The sequence below is a fragment of the Triturus cristatus genome, chromosome 6, assembly GCF_964204655.1.
Source record: "Triturus cristatus chromosome 6, aTriCri1.1, whole genome shotgun sequence".
In the NCBI taxonomy this organism is placed as follows: Eukaryota; Metazoa; Chordata; class Amphibia; order Caudata; family Salamandridae; genus Triturus; species Triturus cristatus.
Window position 1 is genome coordinate 79,053,807 of NC_140589.1, and position 25,582 is coordinate 79,079,388.

Sequence of the window (25,582 nt, forward strand, 5' to 3'; positions counted from 1 at the left end):
ACAGCTTGTCCCACTGATCCATCCGCATCACTTGCAGCTTCCAAACAGTAGTGTCTGGTAAACGTATGGCAGCTGGACCATGTTGCCGCTTTACAGATCTGGTGAAGAGGCACACCGGCGAAAAGAGCTGTAGATGACGAGATTGCTCTCGTAGAGTGTGCTCTTGGGGTCGCTTGTAGTGGTCTTTCAGCTTGATCATGGCATAAACAAATTGCAGCTGAGATCCAACGAGCTATGGTTGGCTTTGATACTGAACGGCCTTGACGTGGTCTGCCATAAGCTACCAAGAGCTGGTCCGATTTGCGCAGTGGTGCTGTACGTTGCAAGTAAAACTTCAAACATCTCTTGATGTCTAGGGAATGCAAGGCCCTTTCTGCAGCTGTTTGCGGATTTGGAAAGAAAGTTTTCAAAACTATGGGTTCATTAAGATGGAAATCCGTCGGGACCTTTGGCATAAATTTTGGATTAGTGCGCAGCACCACAGAATCAGATGTGAATTGCAGAAAGGGTGGATGGATAGTGAACGCTTGAAGGTCACTAACCCTTCTTGTAGAAGTTAGAGCCAATAATAAAGAAACCTTCCAAGAAAGGAACTTTAGATCCGCCTTGTGGATGGGCTCGGAAGGATGCCTCATTAGTTGTGAAAGCACTATATTAAGGTGCCAAGAAGGAGGCGGACGCCGAATAGGCGGAAACATCCTAAATAGCCCCTTAAAAAATTGTTGGATGACTCTGTTGGAATAGAGAGAGTTAGTACCATCCTGTCGGAATCTTGAAATTGCAGCCAAGAACACCTTCAAAGTAGAGTGGGAAAGACCAGACCTCGCCAGTTGTAGAAAGAAAGGCAGAAGTTGTTCCGGCTTTGCGTGGATCGGATGGAGATTAACGGATTGACACCACATGCAAAACCTCTTCCACTTTAGTTTGTAGGTCTTAACAGTTGCTGGTGCTCGAGCATTGGCCAAAACCTCTTGGCAGTCTGGAGGGATATCTAGGTGTGCAAATTCAAGCTGTTGAGGAGCCATGCCGCTAATCTCAGCGATGCTGGGTCCGGATGACAAATTTGACCGTTCTGAAGGGTCAGAAGATGTGGAATTGGTCGAAATTGTATGGGCTCGGCCTCCGAGAGGAGGAGAAGTTCTGTGAACCAGTACTGGCGGGGCCACCTGGGAGCAATTAAGATCATGCGGCAAGGCTGTTGTTTGATCTTGCGCAGAACTCTTGGAACCAACGGGATCGGTGGAAAGGCGTAAGCATATATTTGCGACCAATTCATCGAAAAGGCATTCCCCAGCGAGTCCTTGTGGGGAGCCCAGCTTGCGAAGAATGGGCATTTGCGGTTCTGGCTGGTCGCAAAGAGGTCTATATCGGGATGCCCCCATTCGTGAAACACTTCGTCTAGGAATGGTTGGTGTAACTCCCATTCGTGATTCGACGTTGTGGTCCTGCTGAGGGAATCCGCCAGAACATTCGTGATTCCCGGGACGTGAATGGCTTTGAGGCTGATCTTGTGGCGGATCGCCCAATCCCAAATCTCTTGCGCTTGCTGGGATAGGAGGGCTGACCTCGTCCCGCCTTGTTTGTTCACGTAATGCATACTTGTAGTGTTGTCTGTTCTTACAAGTATGCATGCTCCTCGGATGATGGTCTGGAAGGACTTTAGAGCCAGGAATATGGCTCGCAGTTCTAGCAGGTTGATATGCCACTTTCTTTGTTCTAGAGTCCACCTGCCATTGATTGTCATTCCTTGAAGGTGCGCTCCCCAACCCTCGAGGGATGCGTCTGTGGTGACTGTGAACTCCGGCATTTCGACCAGAAATGGGCAACCTTCTTTCAAGTGGTCCATCTGACTCCACCATTGAAAGGCCTCTCGCATTCGTGGGGTGATGCGAATGAGATCCTCGAATGACCCTGTGACCTGAAGCCATTGCCGATTGAGTTCCTCCTGCAACGGTCTCATTCTGTACCGACAGTTGGGAATGAGATGAATGCAAGACGAAATCATCCCTAGGAAGGATTTGTATACACGGACTGAAACGCACTCTTTTGATTTTAGAGAGCGCGCAAGATTGCATATCTTGGTTTGCCTTTCTTTTGATACGAAGGCTTTGACCAGATCCGTGTCCAACGTCGCTCCTAGAAACGTTCTTCTTTGCGATGGAATTAGATGTGATTTCTCCAGATTTGTTGATAGACCCAGGGATTGGAAGAGTAAAAGGCATTTCTGAACATGCTCGGATGCTACCTTGGCGGAACTCGCCTTGATAAGACAGTCGTCCAGGTACGGGAATATCTGAACTCCCTGCAGACGAAGATGCGCAGTCACTGGCGCAATGACCTTTGTGAAAACTCTGGGTGCAGAACGGAGTCCAAATGGGAGGACTTTGAATTGGAAATCCCTGCCAGCCACTCTGAACCGTAGATATTTTCTGTGCCTTGGTAGGATTGGTACGTGAAAATAGGCGTCCTGCAGGTCGAGGGTGGCCATGTAATCTCCCATCGAAAGCAACTGCAGAATTTCTTGGAGCGTCAACATCCGGAACGACATTTTCTTTAGGAATTGGTTGAGGGCGCGAAGGTCGAGAATTGGACGCCACTCTCCTGATTTTTTCCGGATGAGGAAAAATCTTGAGTAAAAGCCCGTTCCCTTTTGTAAGAGAGGGACTTTTTCTATTGCTCCTTTTTGAATCATCAAATTTATTTGGGAAAAAAGCTCCTTGAGATGAGCAGGGGGTGGACCTTTGGGAGGAGAATTTGGCGGAATCCTTGTGAATTCCAGAGCATGTCCTCTGGATATTATATCCAATACCCACTTGTCTGAGGTAATCTTGGACCAATTTGAATAAAAGTGGGATATTTGACCTCCGATTCTTGTACGTGGGAACGGTAGAGATGGTGGCAGGTGGCTGAACTCATTGCTTCTTACTGGACTCTCGTCCGCGAAAGGACTGCTTCTTACGCGACTGCGAATATTGTTGATTTCGCTGTCCGTAATACTGCTGGCGATAATTCTGAGATCTTTGGCCAGATTGAGAGGTCTGAAAGGAACGCTGTTGGTTATAACCTCCCCTGCTAGAGAAGGATCCACGTCCTCTGGCTCCACGGAAGGTAGATTTTTTAAATTGCAGACTACCCAGGGACCTTGCCGTCTCTGTATCCTTCTTAATCGCCTGTAGTGCTTCATCCACATGTGCACCGAACAAGGATTCACCATCAAATGGCATGTCTATGATTTTAGACTGCACCTCCTGGCGAAAAGATGTTGACTTCAGCCAACCCTGCCTCCTCAGCACTGCAGCTCCTGCCAACTGCCTGAACCCAGTTGATGCCACATCCACTGCTGCATCAATGATCTCCGCTGATGCATACTCTCCTTCCTGCAGGATCTTTATGGCCTCGGATTTTGAAGGCTCCGGTAACATGTCGAGGAAAGGAGAGATGTCGGACCACATCTGGCGGTCGTATCTCCCTAAAATCGCCAGGGAGTTTGCAGCCCGAACTGTGGTTGCTGCCATCGTGGACACCTTCTTTCCTATTGCGTCCAACCTTCTACCATCTCTATCAGGTGGAGCTGATATGGGTGTTGAAGGATTTCTAGCCCGTCTCTGAGCCGCTTGCGCTATAACAGAGTCCGCCTTAGGTTGACCAATTAGGCATGCTGGTGAATTACTTGGGGCTCTATATTTCTTGTCCAGCCTTGGTAACACTGCTGGAAGAGAATTAGGGGTAGCCATCAGTCTCAATCCCTCCTTCCAAATAAAATCAATGATTGGGATTGCCCGAACCTGCTTCCTTGGTTGGTCCTTAAAGTCATACAGGAAGCAGTCATCCTCCTTTGTTTCCATGGGGATCAGGAATCTCTTGGTCGCTCTTTCCATAAGTGAATGGAAATTCCCAATGTCCACCGGGGGAGAGTCCACCGGAGCTGGAGCACTTGGAGAAGGAGTTTGTACTTGGTAATTATCCCACTCCGACATGATAGATTGATCATCTACCTCTCCTTCCTCCCTTTCATCGTCTGAAACCTGCAATTGCCGAGATGGCAACGGAGAAGGAGGTCTTGGTGACTGGAGCGACGACAACTGTCCTCGTGGTCTGGGCGTAGCCGGAAGAGATTCCGCCGTTTCCGAAGGAGGAAACCGTCTATAGTAATCTTGCAACATATACTGCAGATTATCAAGTAGTTCCAATGGCATTTGACCAGACGGCACTGGTGCAGGTGGTGTTGGCTGTGGTTCCATATTAGGATGTTCGTAATGTTCATCCTCATCATCCTCATCATCCTCATCTTGAAATTTGATGAGAAGCTCCGATGGACTCCTTGCTGTCCGAAATCTCTCATCTTCTTCGGAGTCGTTATCCTCCGATTGTAAAAGTTGGGCTGGTAATTTTAGAGGCGATATAGCCTCTAAAGACGATCCTCTACGCTGTAGAAGCGTAGATACTGGTGACCTTTGATCAGACACGACAGACGACGGAGTCGCAGTCCATACCTGCATATCCATGCAGGTAGATAGTGAAGGTGGTAACACTCGTGCCGACGGAACGAATACTGACGTTACAGCCGATGACGAGGCTGTTTTCGTCGACGAGATGGCATCCGTCGACGATGGAACAATCTTCGCTGACGACGGTGCCGACGACGAGGCAACCTTCGTCGACGATGGTGCCGTCGACGAGGCCGTTTTCGTCGACGGGGTCGTCTTCGTCGACGGGGGCGTCGACGCGTTCATCTTCGTCGACGGGGTTTTCTTCGTCGACGGGGTATTCTTCGTTGACGAGGCAACTGTCGACGGTGCCACAATCTTCGTCGACGGGGTAGACGTCGACGAAGTCGTCGGCGGAGCTAGCTTCTTGATTCTTACCGTCGACGGAACGGAGACGAGAGATGACACTTCCCTCGTCGACGAGATGGGTTTTACACTCACCGAAACCAGCGTCGACGGCGATGAAGCTGAAGACATCATCATTGTAGGTCTCGGCGACGAGAATGTAATCGTCGACGTTGAAATCGCGTCGACAATAATAACTGTCGACGCCACTGCCGTCGACGGCGCCGTCGACGACGGCAATCTCACCTGAGGTGATTTCTTGTCAGGAAAACTCTTAGCTTGCTGGGTTTTTCCTGTTTTCTCAGGGGGCGTAGAGGGCTTGGATCCTGAAGGTGGAGATGTCTTCTCAGATGAAGACGAAGACTGCCCCTTAACAGACTGGGCTCTCCTCGACACCTTTGCCCCAGTAGAAGAAGATTCTTCCTCAGCCACCCTTTTTCTGGACGAGATAGAGGATCCAGAGGCAGTTTCTATCTCTGATAAAGGAGCATCTTTATCCTTAAGCTTCTGTAGCCACAGAAGAAGGCGTCCCTCTCTATCTCTTAAGGTCTTCTGAGAGAAGGTACGGCAAATCTTGCACTCCTTCACCTCATGATCAGGATAGAGGCAATAGATGCATTTTTTGTGAGGGTCTTCAGAAAAAAGCCTAAGCTTTCCGCAGGACTCACAAGATCTGAAGAGTGATTTCTTTGTAGTTGACATCCTAGAAGTTGTAGAAACAGCAGAAAAAACTTGAAGAACTGAGCAGAGCTCAGGGAGACTCCCTTCACACGACGTGCGGTAGAAAATCTGACAGCCTGAGCCTCTGAGGAGAACATTCTGGTGGGTGCTGTCGCCTGATTGGCTGCAGTTTGGACTGTATATAATGACAGTGATAGTCATAGCTGTGGAAGTTTTTTCCCTTGTAGCTTAGGCTACTTTACTTCCTGGTTCAGGTTACCAAGGGTTTTCGTTTGGTATATGCATAATTATTGCTTTTTTATGTACCGTGGGACTCCCACTCCGACGACGGGGAATGATTCAGGCATGTGAATCTATGAAAGACACCCCAAATACTGGAGAAGTTTACTAAGATCTAAGAGCCAATCAGAATCGCGCTCGCGCACGCCACCGTACGCTTACCGTAAGCGTACCCCGTGATTTTTTTAAAAATCAATTAATGTTTTTTTTGTACTTTTCTGTCCTTCTTTGACCCCCTTACAAATGTTAGGGGGTCTATAACTCTCCTCATTGCCCCCTTTTCTTGTTTTCACTCTTTTTTTTTCAGAGTGAAACACAGAAAATGGCGGCCGCCGCTTCCTGGTTTCGGCCGATTCGAATGTTTACTAAGATCTAAGAGCCAATCAGAATCGCGCTCGCGCACGCCACCGTACGGTAAGCGTACCGTAAGCGGGCTCAGATATATATATTGATTTAAAGGCTATTTTCTCAGAATCTACTGAACAGATTTACACCAAACCTACAAAAGGCACTTCCTTGACCTAGGGACTACCTCTCTGCCAAATTTTGAGTAATTCTGTTCAGCCGTTCGGGCTGTAGCTCGTTCTAAAGGTCCTATGGAAAAATGCATGGGAAAAACGCGTTTTGGGACCCCCCTTTTATCTCAGCCCCCGCTTGACGGATCCCCCCGAGACTTTCAGGGTAGGAGCGGAGCGTAGCGCCCCACCTATTTTGAGAAATTCGCGAGGATTCATCGACCGGCGCCAAAGTTATTCAAAATAGAATGTTGAGGTTTTCCTATGGAAACGTGGTCCTAACTATAACTACCTACTGGCGACCGCCAGTAGGTAATATATATATATATATATATATATATATATATACATATATATACACACACACACACACACACACACATCAATTTTTGAGGCTGTAGAACAGTCATACAAATAGACACCTTAACTTCATAGGGTCTGGTACCAGGTAGCGGGAGAATATTGTTGTTCCTACACACTCATGTGTTCTATAACACAGAAGTCCATTTTTATCAATAGCATTCTCTCCTTCGTAAATCCTTACAACATATGATTCCACGATCCTCACTCCCCATGACAAATGGCTTGCTTACATCTAAAAGTTCACCAAGGACTACGTAAAAGTTGCATGCTTTCAAAAATGCCTAGCAACAACGCATGGCATCCTGACTTACTTAAGAATTCAGAAAAAAAGTAAAGAACAATGTCAATACTTTGGCTATAAATACACATTTATTTGCACATACATATTCTTCAAAATTAGAACCAAAGAAAAGAAAATGAGCAGATGGCTCTCCTACCATTCACAGGTTTAATTATGTAGAGTCCAGCCGGCACAAAGTGTCGGTCATCCCGACCAGTGTATGAGAGACGTGGTATTCCTCCGGAGCTCTTAGTTAGTTTCATCTCTAACCTAAGGGTAGAAGGTCAAGTTGGAAATGAGGCTTTTACTGACTGTGGAAGCAATAAGAACAAGTTACTTACCTTCGGTAACGATGTATCTGTAAGAAACATTAGTTAGTTAGATTCCTCACCTTAGAATATCCCCAGGCGTCAGACTGGATCCAGAAGATTTTTCGTCAGCAATACCCCTTGCGCGTCGCTAGGCGTCGTCTGCGGCTCCGCGTCTGTCGTCGGCATCGTGCACCGGAATGACGTCGGAGTACTTAGACGCCGCCCTCGCGCGCTGACGTCAGTTCTTGTACATAGCTTTCCGTGCCAGGAACGCAGAGCCATGCAAGAGACCGACACTGGTGCCAAAAAATTCTAGGGCCCTGAAAGGGATAGCCTTAACCCTAGATGTCAGTTCGCAGAACGGGGAGGATGGGTGGGTCGGTGAGGAATCTAACTAACTAATGTTTCTTACAGATACATCGTTACCGAAGGTAAGTAACTTGTTCGTCTGAAAGAAACACGTTAGTTAGATTCCTCACCTTAGAATAGATACCCAAGCAACACCAACCCCGGTGGTGGGTCTGCGAACCAAAATCACACCAGAAAGTCCTGGAGGACAGAACGGCCAAAGAAGCCATCCCTCCGGACTTGGCTGTCTAGGCAATAGTGCCTGGCAAACGTGTGCAGTGAAGCCCACGTCGCCGCCTGACAGATGTCCTGCAAAGGGACTCTCCGCTCCAAAGCAGTAGTAGCCGCCGTGGCCCGAGTAGAATGGGCTCGCAGCCCAACAGGAGGGTCCTTTTTTGCCAAGGAATACCAGATTTTTATACACAAAACGACCCACCGGGAGATGGTCCGTTTGTGCACAGCTTTTCCCTTCTTTGCACCCACGTAGCCAACGAAAAGCTGGTCGTCCACTCGGAACTGTTTTGTGCGGTCCAAATAAAAGGAGAGCGCACGTTTTGGGTCCAGACGGTGGAGCCGCTCTTCCTCTTTGGAAGGATGCGGAGGCAGAAAGAAGGTGGGCAAGGTGACAGATTGCCCAAGATGAAAGGGGGTCACCACTTTCGGTAGAAAGGAAGGACGAGGCCGAAGGACAACCTTGTCCGATAGAACCTGGAGCTCAATCACCCGTCTAGCCGAGGTGATGGCTACCAGGAAAGCAGTTTTAAGAGTTAGAAGAGGAAGAGGACAATTGTGAAGAGGCTCAAAGGGAGCGCACATCAGAAACGTTAAGACAAGATTCAAGTCCCACTGAGGCATTACGAAAGGGACAGGAGGGAACGTGTGAGTAATGCCTTTAAGAAAGCGTGACACTACAGGGGACTTGAAAAGAGAGGGCTGATCAGGAAGCCGTAAGAAGGCAGAGAGGGCAGCAAGATAACCTTTCAAGGTGCCCAGGGCAGAGCCCTGCCGGGCCAAAGAAAGAAGAAAGAGGAGAACCTCAGAAAGAGGGGCGGAAAGGGGATCCACAGCCTTTGCTGTGCACCATGCCACAAATTTGTTCCACCGGCAGGCGTATACCGGCTTTGTGGAGGGACGCCTGGCTGCCAGAATCATATCACAGACTTCAGGAGGCAAGTCAAATGGCATCAACTGCCGCCGCTCAATCTCCACACATGGAGGTGGAGGCTGGACAGGTTCGGATGGAGGACCGTCCCCTGCTGCTGCGACAGAAGATCCTCCCGAAGGGGCAGACGTATCGGAGGCTCGGTCAACATACTGAGTAGCTCGGGATACCAGTACCTTCGTGCCCAATCTGGAGCCACCAAGATGACTTGGGCCCGGTCGCGCCTGATCTTCTTCAGCACTCTGGGCAGAAGTGGTATAGGCGGAAAGGCGTACAACAGACCGCAACTCCACTCGCGATGAAAAGCGTCGCCGAGCGAGTGCCGCCTTGGAAATGCCAACGCGCAGAACTGCTGACATTGCGCGTTCTCGTCGGTGGCGAATAGATCTAACCAAGGCTCTCCCCACTGCTGAAAGAGACCTTGCGCCACCTCGGAGTTCAGACGCCATTCGTGATCCATCATGCACCGGCGGCTGAGTTCATCTGCTCTGGCGTTCAGAGAGCCCGCCAGATGTTGAACCACCAGGGTGATGCCCTGGTGTTCCAGCCATGTCCAGAGGCGCAGAGTGACAAAGGGTCCACGACCCCACCCCGCCCTGTTTGTTGCAATACCACATGGCGGTGGTGTTGTCCGTGAACACCTGCACGACACTTCCCCGGACTGAGGGAAGGAAGGCTTTCAGTGCAAGTCGGATCGCTCTCAGCTCCAACAAGTTGATGTGGAGGCGAGACTCCGCCGGAGACCAGAGGCCTCTGATCTCTGCCTCTCCCATATGGCCACCCCATCCCAGGAGGGACGCATCCGTCACTACGACATGCTCCGGTAGGGGTAGGGAGAGGCAATCGCGGTCCGTGAGCCACCACTGCAACTGCTGTGCAGTGCCCTCCGAGATCAAGACATGGTCGGACAGGTTGCCGTGATGCTGGGCCCACTGAAACTTCAGGTCCCACTGCAGAGCCCGCATGCGCCGCCTGGTGTGATGCACTAGTAGGATGCAGGAGGCCATCAGCCCCAGAAGCCGCAACACTAGCCTGACCGAAACCCAGGATAGAGGCCGAAAGATGGGAATCAGGGCCTGTATATCCCGGACCCGCTGTTCCGGGGGATGAACCCGGAACTGCGCCGAATCGAGAATCGCTCCGATGAAAAGGAGCTTCTGAGAGGGGCTCAGGTGTGACTTCGGCACGTTGATGGAAAACCCCAGCAAATGCAGGAGATCCGCCGTAGTCTGGAGGTGGGAGACGACTGCCTGGGGCGAGCCCGCCTTCAACAACCAGTCGTCGAGATAGGGGGAAGACTGGAACCCCTGATCTGCGCAGATGAGCTGCGACCACCGCCATCACTTTCGTGAACACCCGAGGGGCACTGGTAAGGCCGAAAGGGAAGCAAAGTGAACTGAAAGTGCTCCTGACCCACCGTGAACCGCAGGTAACGCCGGTGGGCCGGCAGGACGGGGATGTGGAAATATGCGTCCTGCAAGTCCAACGCTACCATCCAGTCTCCAGGGTCGAGGGCAGCTAGAACCTGAGCCAAAGTTAAAATTTTGAACCGTTCTGGGCTCGGAACGCGCTCGATGGCCTCCGTGGCCAAGAGGGCCGAAACTTCCTCTCGCAGAAGATTCAAATGATCCTCCGAGATACGGTGGTGCTGCGGTGGCATGGCTGGAGGGGTCGTCTCGAAGGGGAGGGAGTAGCCCCTTCGGACGATTTGCAGCACCCACCTGTCCGAAGTAATGGTACGCCAGTGGAGCAGGTGATGGCGAACCCGGCCTCTCACTGGCGTGGAATGGGCCTGAAAGCTCGGACTAGGAAGGCTTTGAGGCGGATGCTGCCGGGGTGGATGTGGACTGACCGCGTCGTCCTCCAGTACCGCCTCGGCGGAAACCACGTCCGCGACCGCGTGCAGGCTGGTTCTGCGGCCGGTGGCTAGGCGGACGTGAGGAGGTGCCCCTTCCTTGGCCACGAAAGGAGCGAAAAGCGGAAGTTTGTGGCCGCGGGGCCGAGAGGCCCAAGGACGTGGCCGTAGCCCGGGAGTCCTTGAAGCGAGCCAGCGCACTGTCTGCTTTCTCACCAAAAAGGCGAGCGCCATCAAAAGGCATGTCCACGAGGGTGCTCTGGACATCCCCTGAAAAGGACGTGGACCGCAGCCAGGCGTGACGTCGAAGCGCCACCGTGGTAGAAATCGCCCTACCCAGCGAGTCCGTAGTGTCGAGTCCACATCGGATTGCATGGCGCGCTGCATCTCTCCCATCGGCCAGAGCCGAGGAAAGCCGAGCCCGTGCCTCCTCCGGGCACAGTGGCAGCACGTCCTCCACCGCATCCCACAGAGAGTGGGAATAACGGTCCAAGAGACAGGCGGTGTTCAAAGACCGCAGGCCCAAACTGAGCGAGGAGAACAGCTTCTTACCAAACTGTTCCAGTCTCTTGGAATACCGGTCCGGAGGAGCGGACGGGAAAGAGGATTGGGAGGTAGAGGCCTGGATAACCAGACTCTCAGGGGTGGGGTGTTGGGACAGAAAACTGGGGTCGCCCGGAGCAGGGCAGTGGCGCCTGGAAACGTTCCTATCCACAGGAGGGACTGTGGAGGGCTTGGACCAGGTGCCCTGCAGAACGTCAGTGAGGGCCTCATTGAATTGCAGCAGAGGCTCATTGGAGCATGCGGCAGACTGAAGCACCTCAGTGAGGATGTTAGTCCTCACAGCCACGGCAGGCAGCTTAAGCCCAAGGGCTTCGGCCGCCTTGCGCAGCACCACAGAAAAAGCTGCACCTTCCTCCGAATCCACAGTCGGAGGAGAGATGAATCCAGTGTCCGGTGAGGTATCCAAACCACTGGCCTCCCCCAGTTCATCTGCCCAGTCCTGTGCAAGTTGGCCCTGAAAGGCCATAGGGTCGTCAGACCCCTCCCATTCGCCCCCGTCATCCGATTCCTGGTAAACAGGAGGAATGATCGGAGCCGGTCGATAGACAATATGTGTCTCTAGCGGCGTCGGGCGGCGCCGCATCGGTGTCGGGACCGGACAGGGGCTGAACCGGGGATCGACGTCGACCGAAACCGGCGTCGGGGGTGGTATCGGTGTCGGCGCCGGCGGAGGAGGCGTAACGAGGTCGACGGGGGCCCAGGCTCGGGCCCCTTGGGGACCTGCGGCGTCGGGGCCGGAGCCTCCAACGGCGCCGGGGCCAGAGCCGCCGGCATGCGAGGTCGCCCAGTCGAGTCCGCGGGGCCCGAAGGCGCGCCAGTGGGCGTCGACGGCGGGGCCAGGCTCCTCATGGCCGAGAGGAAGGCACTGACCTCCACCGGCGTCGCGTCAGTCCCAGGGACCGTTGGGTATGGGGACTTGCGCGGCGCCTGCGGCTCCTGCGGAGCCGCGGGAGTGGAACCACCCGGACCCTCGGCCGTGTCGTGCAACCGGAGAGGGGAGTCCGAAGAGCGGTGTCGGCTCTTGGACTTCTTGGAGTGCCTCGACTTACCCGAAGACTTCGAGCCAGACGAGTGACGATGTCGAGTTCGGCTCTGCGACCGATCCTTGGACCTGCTCCTGGACCGGGATCGAGAGCGGCGCGGAGCCGAGTGGCGAAGCTTGAGAAGCTTGCGGGGCCTAGCTTTCGAGGTCAGGGCCATACAATCGGAGCACGACGCCGCGTCGTGGTCGAGGCCCAAGCAGTACAGGCACCGGCGGTGATGATCGGTCACCGACATCAGTCGGTGACAGTCGTCGCAGGCCTTGAAACCAGGCATCCTACCGGCACCAGAGTCGAGAAGTGACCAAAAAGAGTCGAAAAAGTTATTCAAAAATTGACTAAAGGGGTAGCTCTCCCGGATCGGCGCTTACTGGCGCGGAAAAAAGAAGAACTGACGTCAGCGCGCGAGGGCGGCGTCTAAGTACTCCGACGATGTCATTCCGGCGCACGACGCCGACGACAGACGCGGAGCCGCAGACGACGCCTAGCGACGCGCAAGGGGTATTGCTGATGAAAAATCTTCCGGATCCAGTCTGATGCCTGGGGATATTCTAAGGTGAGGAATCTAACTAACGTGTTTCTTTCAGATTCAGTATTTGCCAATGCCCAAATACTAAATGCTTTTTCCCCAAGATCAATACGACATGAAAATGAAAAATCGTAAAGAGAAAGTCCCTCTTTGATACTAATTTCAAAGTTCTAACAAAGGTCCTTAGTCACATAATACCACTAAAGGGTCTAAAGAAAGTGTGGCCACTTGAAAAGTAGGAAGACTAGAGTAACAGCCAGGAACAAAATATATGTGCTCTTACTAAAGGTGGTTTCCTTAAACAAAAGGGCCACCAACGACAGACAATGGTTAAGCACTTGAATTCCCAAGTACAATTATATCTGAAACGGTGCATCCACTTCCAGCATCCGTCGTTGAAAGATGCTCTAATGGTTCCAAAAGTTCACAAACATAAGGAAGGTGCACTCAATATAAGAGTCATTCAGATTCACAAATATTATCCGTTGTTATTTCAAATTTATTCCAAATTTAATCGGCAAACAGCCAACGCGTTTCGTCCCTTTTGCCAGGGGACTTCTTCAGGGCTGCAGGAGTAACATAAAAACATATAAACACATAGAAAAGCACAAATATAATCCGACAACCAACAAGAATACATAACAAAGTACACATATATAAATACAATTTTGATCAATAACAATTGTACACATATATACAACAGTATATGTATAAAACGACACAAAGCACACACATTACATGTAACGTGTTTTGTTAGGTATATAGTACAGATATGAAGCTAAAACGTGCTTTATCTGAATCTAAAACTGCATACACTCTTTAATTAATAAAGAGAGAGAGCTAATTTAAAAGGACATGCAAAGAAGGAAAAAGGAGAAAGGAAAAAGGAAAAGAATTATATGTAAAAATAATTGTGAAAATAAAAATAAATATAAAGTTAAATAGAAATTGAAAATATATAGAACCAACATAACCAAATAAGAAAGAGTAAATAAGCTCTAAACCAGGACATGTTACATGGGATTAAAAAGATATATGTATATCGTCTCACCTAAAGATCAGATGAGATAAGGCTACTTTTCGCCACTTCAGCTCAATAAATAGCCAAAGCGTCCGCAAACCGCGCAAAGTTCATCATATGTGTATCCCAATCTGAAAGTCAGAGTAACAAGGGGCAAGTGGATGTATAATCTGTCTAATCTAAGGCACATTGATAAAGTATTGTTAATACAAAAATAATAATGTCAAACTGGGTATGTTCCTAAGGGTGACTTACATATTCATCAAGGGTATATAGCAGCAAGGTAAATATCGTCATTGGTAAACTCTAGATTGGAAGGAGCTTCATAATAATTGCACTCCCACTCTAAAAGCAAAAGATAAATAAAAAACGAAATGAGAACGGCGATTTAGAAGAAAACCTTCAAATCTCACAATTGCGCAGAGAAGCAGGTACATAATCATACAGACATGAAGAGCACCAACATCAATCCCTAATATATACAGCAGTGATGTGCAATATTAGTAATGCAACATATCACTAATGTCCAATGTCTTGAAGTAAAAATAGCATCAATTTAATAGACGGCAACACCAATTGTGTGTATGATGCTCAAATCTCATGTAACGTATCCCGGCATGAAAAAAATCACCGTTAATAACCAACTTCAAGTACCCAATATGAAACGCATCATGTCAAATGTCAAACCTGGAACCCAAGCGCTACAATTAAATCGCACCTGGGTAATGTAATCACTTTCTATATATCTCAGTGAATATAATCATACAATATAATTAAAAAAGTCACCAGATAAACACGTCCCAAACCGCAAAGAAAAAACAGACTGTTGTATGCTACATCCAAAACCTCTTGCTAATAATCGCATGAAAGTCAATGAAGTATACCTGACATACAGCTCTGTTGCCCATTACGCCAAACTTTAGACAGAAAGAAATACCAGGGCGCTGTATGTCAAGCGCAGTTGTAAACGAATAACAGTTTAAAACCAAGACAACTATGTGTACTCACTTGTAAATAGAAGAGGAGCAGCAGCGTGATAACTGGCCTTCAAACCCGTCCCGCAGGACGCGGCCGATTTTTAAAACCAAAACAAGTTGAACGTAAGTGACGTAGCCTACGTGGTGACGCGTCATCTAGCAAAACCGACATAGGTGCTGAACACTGAAAAGGGGCCTCCGTTCAAGGTGTAAGGGAGAGCGGTTGCCATCTTTGAATGGGCAACAAACTATAGACGCTCTATAGGCAGTAATACGAACTGAACCAACACGAACTAAATAATCTAAATATCAATCATCTAAATGTATAGCTTTACTCGTAAGGTGAGTTGTAGTAGCATGCAGATTGGTATAATAGCTGGAGGCAATACTCGGTAACGGACCAAAAAGGATCTGTAACTCCATAAACATGGCAATCATGCGTAATGACACGGAAGCCACAGAGGCATAGAGTAAACCCCATGATCAACACAGGAGAGTCAAGAAAAAGGGAACAGAGGAGAAAGAAGAAAAGGAAAAAAGAAACAGAGAGAGAGGGAGTATATTTACAAAAAGAAAAATAGGATAGATATTAAAGACATTTCACAGAAAAAGGGGGCGTGAAGGGTATTAACGCCCAAAAGAGTATAATGTACATCTTTGCTATAATATCATGCACATATTGGTCGACTTTCTGGTAGAAAACACTGGGGGAAACCAAAAGGGCCCCATCATGGACACTTATTAACAGTTTGTCAACTTTCTCCTAAGTGCAAAAAAGCGAAATTTAAACCAGAATGTGATCGAAACACAAGGACTCTGAAGGATAAAATTTAAAACAAAGCATGTTTTTAAAAGGATACAGCTATTTGATTTGAAAGGAAACAATTCTAATGTTTTATACAAAAAACGTGTTTTGTACAAAAACCCAAAGCTTATCCCAGGAAGTAATGAAGCTCTTTATCTGTATTGTGGCCCATCTCTGTGGCCCTCAGACGGCATATCCATTTAGCCTCCTTACGTCTAACCAGGAGCTCCCTATTGCCACCTCTGTGGCCGATTGGAACATGGTCGATACCATGAAACCAAAAGGTACTGTCATTAGGATGCATTTCCCTGTAATGCGCACTCAAGGGATATTTATTATCGCCATTTAGTATAGCCCTGCGATGTTCTTGTATCCTAACTTTTAATTGGCGAACAGTACTACCCACATAGATAGTACCACAGGGACATCCTATTACATAAATAACATGTGTTGTATTGCAATTTATGAACTGTAGTACGTCAAATGTTCTCGAGGTGTTGTAAGTAAACTTACTAGTTTTATTTTTGCCATTAGGACAAACATTGCACATCCCACAAGTAAAGAAACCATTAGGTTTCTGCGGTAACCATGTTACATTGTTACCAGTCACATAACTAGGGCATAAGGAATTGCGCAATGTCTTGCCTCTTCTATAAGTCACAGAGGGTGCATTATTGATATAGTTTTTTAGTCCCGGGATCTCCTCTAAGATGCTCCAGTTTTTCTTAAGGATATTGTAAATTTTTCCACTATTGGTGTTATATTGTGTAATGAATCTTACAGCATTGTTGCGCTCCAATTCAACAGATTTCTTTTGTTTCTCTCGCAGTGTATCCTCCCTCTTAATACGTTTGCTCTTCTCAATTGCTTTGTCAAGCAGTTCACTTTTGTAACCTCTTTGTAGGAATCTTTTTTTGGACTCTATGATGTTTTGAAGGTAGGTAGTTTCCTCGCTACAATTTCTTCTTATCCTAATTAGTTCCCCGAACGGAATATTTTGAACAACAGATCTTGCATGAGCACTTTCTGCATGCAAGACACTGTTGCAAGCTGTATCTTTCCTATACAGAGTGCTCTGTATGAAACCATCCTTGACATAAAAGCTTATATCCAGAAAGTTGATTTTTTCTCTGTCATGATCCATGGTGAATTTTACATTATAATCATTAGTGTTCAAATACGCAAAGTATTCCATAAGTGAGTCCAAGGATCCTGACCATAGACAGATGATATCGTCTATGTACCTCCCCCAGAAAACGATATTATTCGTCCAGGGGGAGGCACATCTGCCCCAGGCATGCTCCCTCTCAAACCACCCCATAAAGAGGCAGGCGTAAGAGGGAGCAAACCTGGAGCTGTTGTTCAAAATATTCCGTTCGGGGAACTAATTAGGATAAGAAGAAATTGTAGCGAGGAAACTACCTACCTTCAAAACATCATAGAGTCCAAAAAAAGATTCCTACAAAGAGGTTACAAAAGTGAACTGCTTGACAAAGCAATTGAGAAGAGCAAACGTATTAAGAGGGAGGATACACTGCGAGAGAAACAAAAGAAATCTGTTGAATTGGAGCGCAACAATGCTGTAAGATTCATTACACAATATAACACCAATAGTGGAAAAATTTACAATATCCTTAAGAAAAACTGGAGCATCTTAGAGGAGATCCCGGGACTAAAAAACTATATCAATAATGCACCCTCTGTGACTTATAGAAGAGGCAAGACATTGCGCAATTCCTTATGCCCTAGTTATGTGACTGGTAACAATGTAACATGGTTACCGCAGAAACCTAATGGTTTCTTTACTTGTGGGATGTGCAATGTTTGTCCTAATGGCAAAAATAAAACTAGTAAGTTTACTTACAACACCTCGAGAACATTTGACGTACTACAGTTCATAAATTGCAATACAACACATGTTATTTATGTAATAGGATGTCCCTGTGGTACTATCTATGTGGGTAGTACTGTTCGCCAATTAAAAGTTAGGATACAAGAACATCGCAGGGCTATACTAAATGGCGATAATAAATATCCCTTGAGTGCGCATTACAGGGAAATGCATCCTAATGACAGTACCTTTTGGTTTCATGGTATCGACCATGTTCCAATCGGCCACAGAGGTGGCAATAGGAGCTCCTGGTTAGACGTAAGGAGGCTAAATGGATATGCCGTCTGAGGGCCACAGAGATGGGCCACAATACAGATAAAGAGCTTCATTACTTCCTGGGATAAGCTTTGGGTTTTTGTACAAAACACGTTTTTTGTATAAAACATTAGAATTGTTTCCTTTCAAATCAAATAGATGTATCCTTTTAAAAACATGCTTTGTTTTAAATTTTATCCTTCAGAGTCCTTGTGTTTCGATCACATTCTGGTTTAAATTTCGCTTTTTTGCACTTAGGAGAAAGTTGACAAACTGTTAATAAGTGTCCATGATGGGGCCCTTTTGGTTTCCCCCAGTGTTTTCTACCAGATAGTCGACCAATATGTGCATGATATTATAGCAAAGATGTACATTATACTCTTTTGGGCGTTAATACCCTTCACGCCCCCTTTTTCTGTGAAATGTCTTTAATATCTATCCTATTTTTCTTTTTGTAAATATACTCCCTCTCTCTCTGTTTCTTTTTTCCTTTTCTTCTTTCTCCTCTGTTCCCTTTTTCTTGACTCTCCTGTGTTGATCATGGGGTTTACTCTATGCCTCTGTGGCTTCCGTGTCATTACGCATGATTGCCATGTTTATGGCGTTACAGATCCTTTTTGGTCCGTTACCGAGTATTGCCTCCAGCTATTATACCAATCTGCATGCTACTACAACTCACCTTACGAGTAAAGCTATACATTTAGATGATTGATATTTAGATTATTTAGTTCGTGTTGGTTCAGTTCGTATTACTGCCTATAGAGAGTCTATAGTTTGTTGCCCATTCAAAGATGGCAACCGCTCTCCCTTACACCTTGAACGGAGGCCCCTTTTCAGTGTTCAGCACCTATGTCGGTTTTGCTAGATGACGCGTCACCACGTAGGCTACGTCACTTACGTTCAACTTGTTTTGGTTTTAAAAATCGGCCGCGTCCTGCGGGACGGGTTTGAAGGCCAGTTATCACGCTGCTGCTCCTCTTCTATTTACAAGTGAGTACACATAGTTGTCTTGGTTTTAAACTGTTATTCGTTTACAACTGCGCTTGACATACAGCGCCCTGGTATTTCTTTCTGTCTAAAGTTTGGCGTAATGGGCAACAGAGCTGTATGTCAGGTATACTTCATTGACTTTCATGCGATTATTAGCAAGAGGTTTTGGATGTAGCATACAACAGTCTGTTTTTTCTTTGCGGTTTGGGACGTGTTTATCTGGTGACTTTTTTAATTATATTGTATGATTATATTCACTGAGATATATAGAAAGTGATTACATTACCCAGGTGCGATTTAATTGTAGCGCTTGGGTTCCAGGTTTGACATTTGACATGATGCGTTTCATATTGGGTACTTGAAGTTGGTTATTAACGGTGATTTTTTTCATGCCGGGATACGTTACATGAGATTTGAGCATCATACACACAATTGGTGTTGCCGTCTATTAAATTGATGCTATTTTTACTTCAAGACATTGGACATTAGTGATATGTTGCATTACTAATATTGCACATCACTGCTGTATATATTAGGGATTGATGTTGGTGCTCTTCATGTCTGTATGATTATGTACCTGCTTCTCTGCGCAATTGTGAGATTTGAAGGTTTTCTTCTAAATCGCCGTTCTCATTTCGTTTTTTATTTATCTTTTGCTTTTAGAGTGGGAGTGCAATTATTATGAAGCTCCTTCCAATCTAGAGTTTACCAATGACGATATTTACCTTGCTGCTATATACCCTTGATGAATATGTAAGTCACCCTTAGGAACATACCCAGTTTGACATTATTATTTTTGTATTAACAATACTTTATCAATGTGCCTTAGATTAGACAGATTATACATCCACTTGCCCCTTGTTACTCTGACTTTCAGATTGGGATACACATATGATGAACTTTGCGCGGTTTGCGGACGCTTTGGCTATTTATTGAGCTGAAGTGGCGAAAAGTAGCCTTATCTCATCTGATCTTTAGGTGAGACGATATATTATTATTATTATTATTATATATAGATTTGTTAAGCGCACAGCTACCCGTAGGTTTCCCGGCGCTGGAGCATAGCAATGAGGAGCAGGCAAGGGTACAAAGAGGGAATTATAAGGAGAACAACCAAGTTTTCACTCCTTTGCGGAACTTAAGATAGCACATTTCAGAACGCAAAGGAATAGGAAGCGAATTCCAGAGTGAGGGCGCCAGATACGAGAAAGAGCGCCCACCAATTCTGGTGCGTTTAAAACGAGGAACCGTGAATCTGCACTGAGAGGAAGATCTGAGAGTACGCGAGGGACAGTATTGGTGAACTAAAGTGGATAGGTAATGAGGAGATTTACCTGCTTTAATGCGATGCATAAAGCATAGAGCTTTAAATTTAGATCTAGATTCTATGCGTAGCCAATGCAGGCTGCGCAAAGCAGAGGAAACAGATGCAGATCTGGGTAAATCACACAGTAGTCGGGCAGCCATGTTTTGTACCAATTGGAGTTTCCGGGAGACCTCTTTGCAGGCACCCAGAAGTAAGACATTACCGTAGTCCAGCCGAGATGTAACTAAGGCCTGGACCACAAGCTTCTGGGTGTCTTGAGGGAGCATCCACGTGATCTTCCTCAGCCACCTGATAATAGTAGTACAGGTGGCTGCGACTTTAATCACATGTTGTCTCATGGATAGCTGGTTATCAAAGAGGACCCCGAGATTGCGAGCTGTGGTTGCCGGAACTGGCAAAGGACCCATTTGCTGAGGCCAATGTTGAGGGCCCCAGAGAGCGGAGTCAGGCCCAAACAGGAGCAGCTCCGTTTTATCTCCATTCAGCTTTAATTTGTTGGTCGTCATCCAATTGGCAATGTTCGTGAGCCCTGAACTAAGAGAGGAACAAGGGGAGTGTTGATTAGCAGAGAGAGAGAAGATGATTTGAGTATCATCTGCATAAGAAAAAATAGATAGTCCAGACTGTACAGCAAGAAAAGCAAGAGGTCTAATGTAAAGATTGAAAAACAGAGGACTAAGAATAGAACCCTGGGGGACACCGTGCGGAATATTATGAACCGAGGACACCGAGGAAGGAGAGAAAACCTGAAAGGTGCGGTCAGAGAGAAAATTGGAGATCCACGCAAGTGCGGATCCAGAAATTCCAACAGACCTCAGGGCAGAAAGGAGGATGGTATGAGAGACGGTGTCAAAAGCGGCACTCAAATCCAAAAGGATGAGTGCCACCGTCTCTCCTCCATCCACCTGACGTCTGATTGTTTCCGTAACGCCCAGAAGGGTGGACTCAGTGGAAAAGCCCGTCCGAAAACCAGATTGGGAGAAGTGGAGAACGTTCGCCGACTCAATATGGGTAGTTAGCTGACGATTAACGTGCTTCTCTAACACCTTCGAGAGGCCGGGAAGTAAAGAGATCGGTCGGAAGTTGGTAGGATTATTAGGGTCTGCATTAGCTTTTTTCAAAAGTGGAGCGACCATCGCATGTTTCCAGACGTTAGGAACAATAGCTTCAGTAAGAGAAGCATTCAGAAGAGACAGAATGCAATCAAGTGAAGCAGAGGCTAGAGAACAGAAGATCTGTGGGGGCATGGGATCAAGGGGAGAACCAGATTTGATCTCCGCCAACAAATTCTGGAAAACGGGCATAGAAATGGGGTCCCACTTATCTAGGAGGGGGATTGATGACTGAACCAGATCATCCAGAGGAAGAGGTTGGTCATAGTTCTGTGAAGATGGGCTGGATGAAGGTGGGGCAGATCGTGGGGCTCCAAAGCCCGCGTAGATGTTATCAATTTTCTGCATAAAAAAGTCGGCCAGGGAATTGCATTGAGTGCTATCCAAACAGGGGGCTTTCGGAGCACAGGCCATGCCTGATAGTTCCTGGACTGCCTTAAAAAGAGCTTTGGGGCGGTTCTGGGCTTTCAATATAGTGTTATTGACATGATCGGCCCTAGAGGATTTGCAAAGAGCGTGATATTTGTGGAGTGCAGTTTTATAATTTTCTTTATCTGCAGGAGAGTAATTAGATCTCCAAATACGCTCCAGCCTTTTGCAGCGGGACTTTTCCATTTTTAATTGGTCGTTAAACCAGGGGGCAGGGGGGTGCGAAAAATTTTGCTTACATTTGCGTGCTGGGAGGCAGAGGTCGAGCGCAGACGTAAGCCAGGTATTAATTGTCATAACATCATCTGAGGGGATGTTAAGAAGTTGCGGCAGGGTCTTCAGAAGGGAATTATTAAGGTGATCCAAATTAAGTTTTTGCCAATTCCTACGGATTCTAGAAGGATGAGTATTGTTGGGAAGGCAAGTGGCGCCTGCTATTTTAATACAGAACTCTACAATAAAATGGTCAGACCAAATAATAGGCCTAGAGGGTAAACAGTTTACAATGTCCAAATTAGTGAAAATTGGATCAAGGAGATTACCACCTTTGTGAGTTGGGCCAGTGTTAAGCAGACTTAAGTTAATAGCCGCAAGGTCCTGTATCAGGTGTGTGCTAATAGAGCATAGGGTATCATTAAGATGGATATTAAGGTCACCTAACAGCATGAAATTGGTAGCTTCCAACAGAAAGGGAGCAATAAGCTCAGGAAGGGAGGCTGCCCAGGTGGCGGCCGCACCAGGTGGACGATACACGAGGACGCCAGACAGAGTGAAATTAGGGGATAGTGACAGTTTAAAACTGCCAGCTTCACAGTTGGGGATGTCCAGATCTTCCCATTTACAGGAATAACACCTCTTATAAATGATAGCGATGCCGCCACCTACCCCAGATGTTCGGTTGCGTCCCACAAACGTGTATTCCTCGGGGAGAGCAGTAGCGATATCAGGGCCGGAGCTATCATTAAGCCAGGTCTCGGTTAGAAACAGAGCTGAAGGACTAGATGATGTAAGAAGATCAAATATGTCCCTTTTGTGTTTGGGCAAGGATCTACAATTTAGGTTAAGAAAACTAAGATCGGAAGCAGAGTCGGAGTGTGCTGTTACTGAAGAGGGAGTAGCTTTCCGAAAGGAGGCAGAGGCGATGCACCACTCCGAGGGGAGAGATGAGAGAGCTAGGGTGCAGGCGGAGCAGACCAGAGGGACATCGTGACAGCAAAAACGCGAGCAATGAGGCCCTAGAGGCACTTGGAGGCTATACAAAGCAGAGCGTGAGTACGTGAGTTTAGGGGTCAAAGAACCAGAGGAAAGAGGGGTGGCCCTGGGTCCCGTCAGGGCGCGGACGGGCGCAGACGGGCTTGCCTTTGGCGCGCCTTCGGCGCGCCGCCGGCGCGCCCGCTGCGCGCGTCCGCTGCGCGTTCGCCCCATGCCCCACTTTAGTAGCGTCAGGGAAGCAGACACTAGACTGCTCCCTGCGCTACCCCCAAGATGGCGGTCGGTGAAGAGAAGGTATCGGGGAGCGTGAGCGAGGAAAGAGCCTTCCACTGAAGGAAATGCAAGAGGCTCAATAATGCAGTAATGTAACCGCTTGGTGAGTAATTAACTAGTAATTTTTACAGAAGTACAACGAAATCACAGAGCACGATTTAAAAATGATTAAAAGCACATAAAAATGCAATACAACCACTTTGCACCCCCTCCAATGCTCAGAGATACAACTAGCGCAAAAGCGATAGACTCCCGGCTCAAGCCTCAGGAGTAACGCCGCCGCGCGTTCGCCCCATGCCCCACTTTAGTAGCGTCAGGGAAGCAGACACTAGACTGCTCCCTGCGCTACCCCCAAGATGGCGGTCGGTGAAGAGAAGGTATCGGGGAGCGTGAGCGAGGAAAGAGCCTTCCACTGAAGGAAATGCAAGAGGCTCAATAATGCAGTAATGTAACCGCTTGGTGAGTAATTAACTAGTAATTTTTACAGAAGTACAACGAAATCACAGAGCACGATTTAAAAATGATTAAAAGCACATAAAAATGCAATACAACCACTTTGCACCCCCTCCAATGCTCAGAGATACAACTAGCGCAAAAGCGATAGACTCCCGGCTCAAGCCTCAGGAGTAACGCCGCCGCGCGTTCGCCCCATGCCCCACTTTAGTAGCGTCAGGGAAGCAGACACTAGACTGCTCCCTGCGCTACCCCCAAGATGGCGGTCGGTAAAGAGAAGGTATCGGGGAGCGTGAGCGAGGAAAGAGCCTTCCACTGAAGGAAATGCAAGAGGCTCAATAATGCAGTAATGTAACCGCTTGGTGAGTAATTAACTAGTAATTTTTACAGAAGTACAACGAAATCACAGAGCACGATTTAAAAATGATTAAAAGCACATAAAAATGCAATACAACCACTTATACATATATCTTTTTAATCCCATGTAACATGTCCTGGTTTAGAGCTTATTTACTCTTTCTTATTTGGTTATGTTGGTTCTATATATTTTCAATTTCTATTTAACTTTATATTTATTTTTATTTTCACAATTATTTTTACATATAATTCTTTTCCTTTTTCCTTTCTCCTTTTTCCTTCTTTGCATGTCCTTTTAAATTAGCTCTCTCTCTTTATTAATTAAAGAGTGTATGCAGTTTTAGATTCAGATAAAGCACGTTTTAGCTTCATATCTGTACTATATACCTAACAAAACACGTTACATGTAATGTGTGTGCTTTGTGTCGTTTTATACATATACTGTTGTATATATGTGTACAATTGTTATTGATCAAAATTGTATTTATATATGTGTACTTTGTTATGTATTCTTGTTGGTTGTCGGATTATATTTGTGCTTTTCTATGTGTTTATATGTTTTTATGTTACTCCTGCAGCCCTGAAGAAGTCCCCTGGCAAAAGGGACGAAACGCGTTGGCTGTTTGCCGATTAAATTTGGAATAAATTTGAAATAACAACGGATAATATTTGTGAATCTGAATGACTCTTATATTGAGTGCACCTTCCTTATGTTTGTGAACTAAAGGTGGTTTCCTGTTTCATTTAAATGGAATAGAAAAGAACTAGAAATCACATTGAATACATTTCTTTCAGCCGACAAAAATCAACAAGCGGAAAACGTCAAGATCACTTACACAACACAAAAGTAATGGTGGAATCCTTTGAATGAATTGGAATCGCGAGTAATTACTCTGGGTGCTCCTTTAAAAAAAGCTTCAGGATGTCCAAAAACAAGACATGGCTAGGTGAGATGGAGCCACTAGAAAGGCAGCAGAACCTGTGATCTTATCAGTTCTCAGTTGGACTGTCAGAATATGAAGAATCAGAGCAAAGGCGGTGAGCACACGGCCTACATGGAAGGCATCTTGATAGTACATTTAATCTTGGAGGCCACACATTATCAACAGCACCTTGTCCCAAAGCCTCACAGGGGGTCTTGAGGGCTTCTAAAATGAGTTTTCACTTGTGGGGAGAAGAAGAGTTGTAGAGACATCTATTGAGGCTTTCTGTTCTCTAGTTGTAGACCTCAGAAATATGGGAAATCAGTACTAAAATGCCTTTGGTGTTGTGGTGCTTCCACTCCCAAAGTTCCATTGCCAGGCAGGGCTGTGATGGTGTTCATCTTTTCGTAACAACTTCAATTTATCTGCAGAACAACCCTGAACTACATCTTCATTCAAAAGTAGACGGAGGATTCTGGAAAGATCTGAAGTTACAGAAAACTAACGACTCCTGAGAAAGACTTCAATTAGCTAGCTCACTTGACAAAGCACAGACCAGGCAATCGTTCAGGGGAAAGTGGCAGTGGATGTTGGGTGTCACAGAAAACTTGCAAGATGTTTATTTAAACTCAAGAGATCACATTCAGGTCAAATGGCAGAGCAGGTAGTCTTGGTTACCTAGAAACGAAGGTGCTTTGTGTGTTTCTAAAGGACAGATGAATAGTATCACCATGCAGATCCATAGTACATCACTTTATTAGACAGAGTCCACGACCCAAGCCACAACAATGATCTTGA

General features: G+C 46.8%; 1 protein-coding gene across 3 annotated transcripts in view; it reads right to left on the reverse strand.

The window, feature by feature from the left end:
• LOC146813789 (cap-specific mRNA (nucleoside-2'-O-)-methyltransferase 1-like) overlaps positions 1-25,582 on the reverse strand; it is a 944,292-nt gene that overhangs the window by 151,467 nt on the left and 767,243 nt on the right. For all 3 annotated transcript variants that reach the window (XM_085610252.1, XM_085610251.1, XM_085610253.1), the window contains one exon: positions 7,108-7,220. In XM_085610252.1, the coding sequence (XP_085466378.1) occupies positions 7,108-7,220 (113 nt within the window). The remainder of the gene's footprint in view (positions 1-7,107; positions 7,221-25,582) is intronic.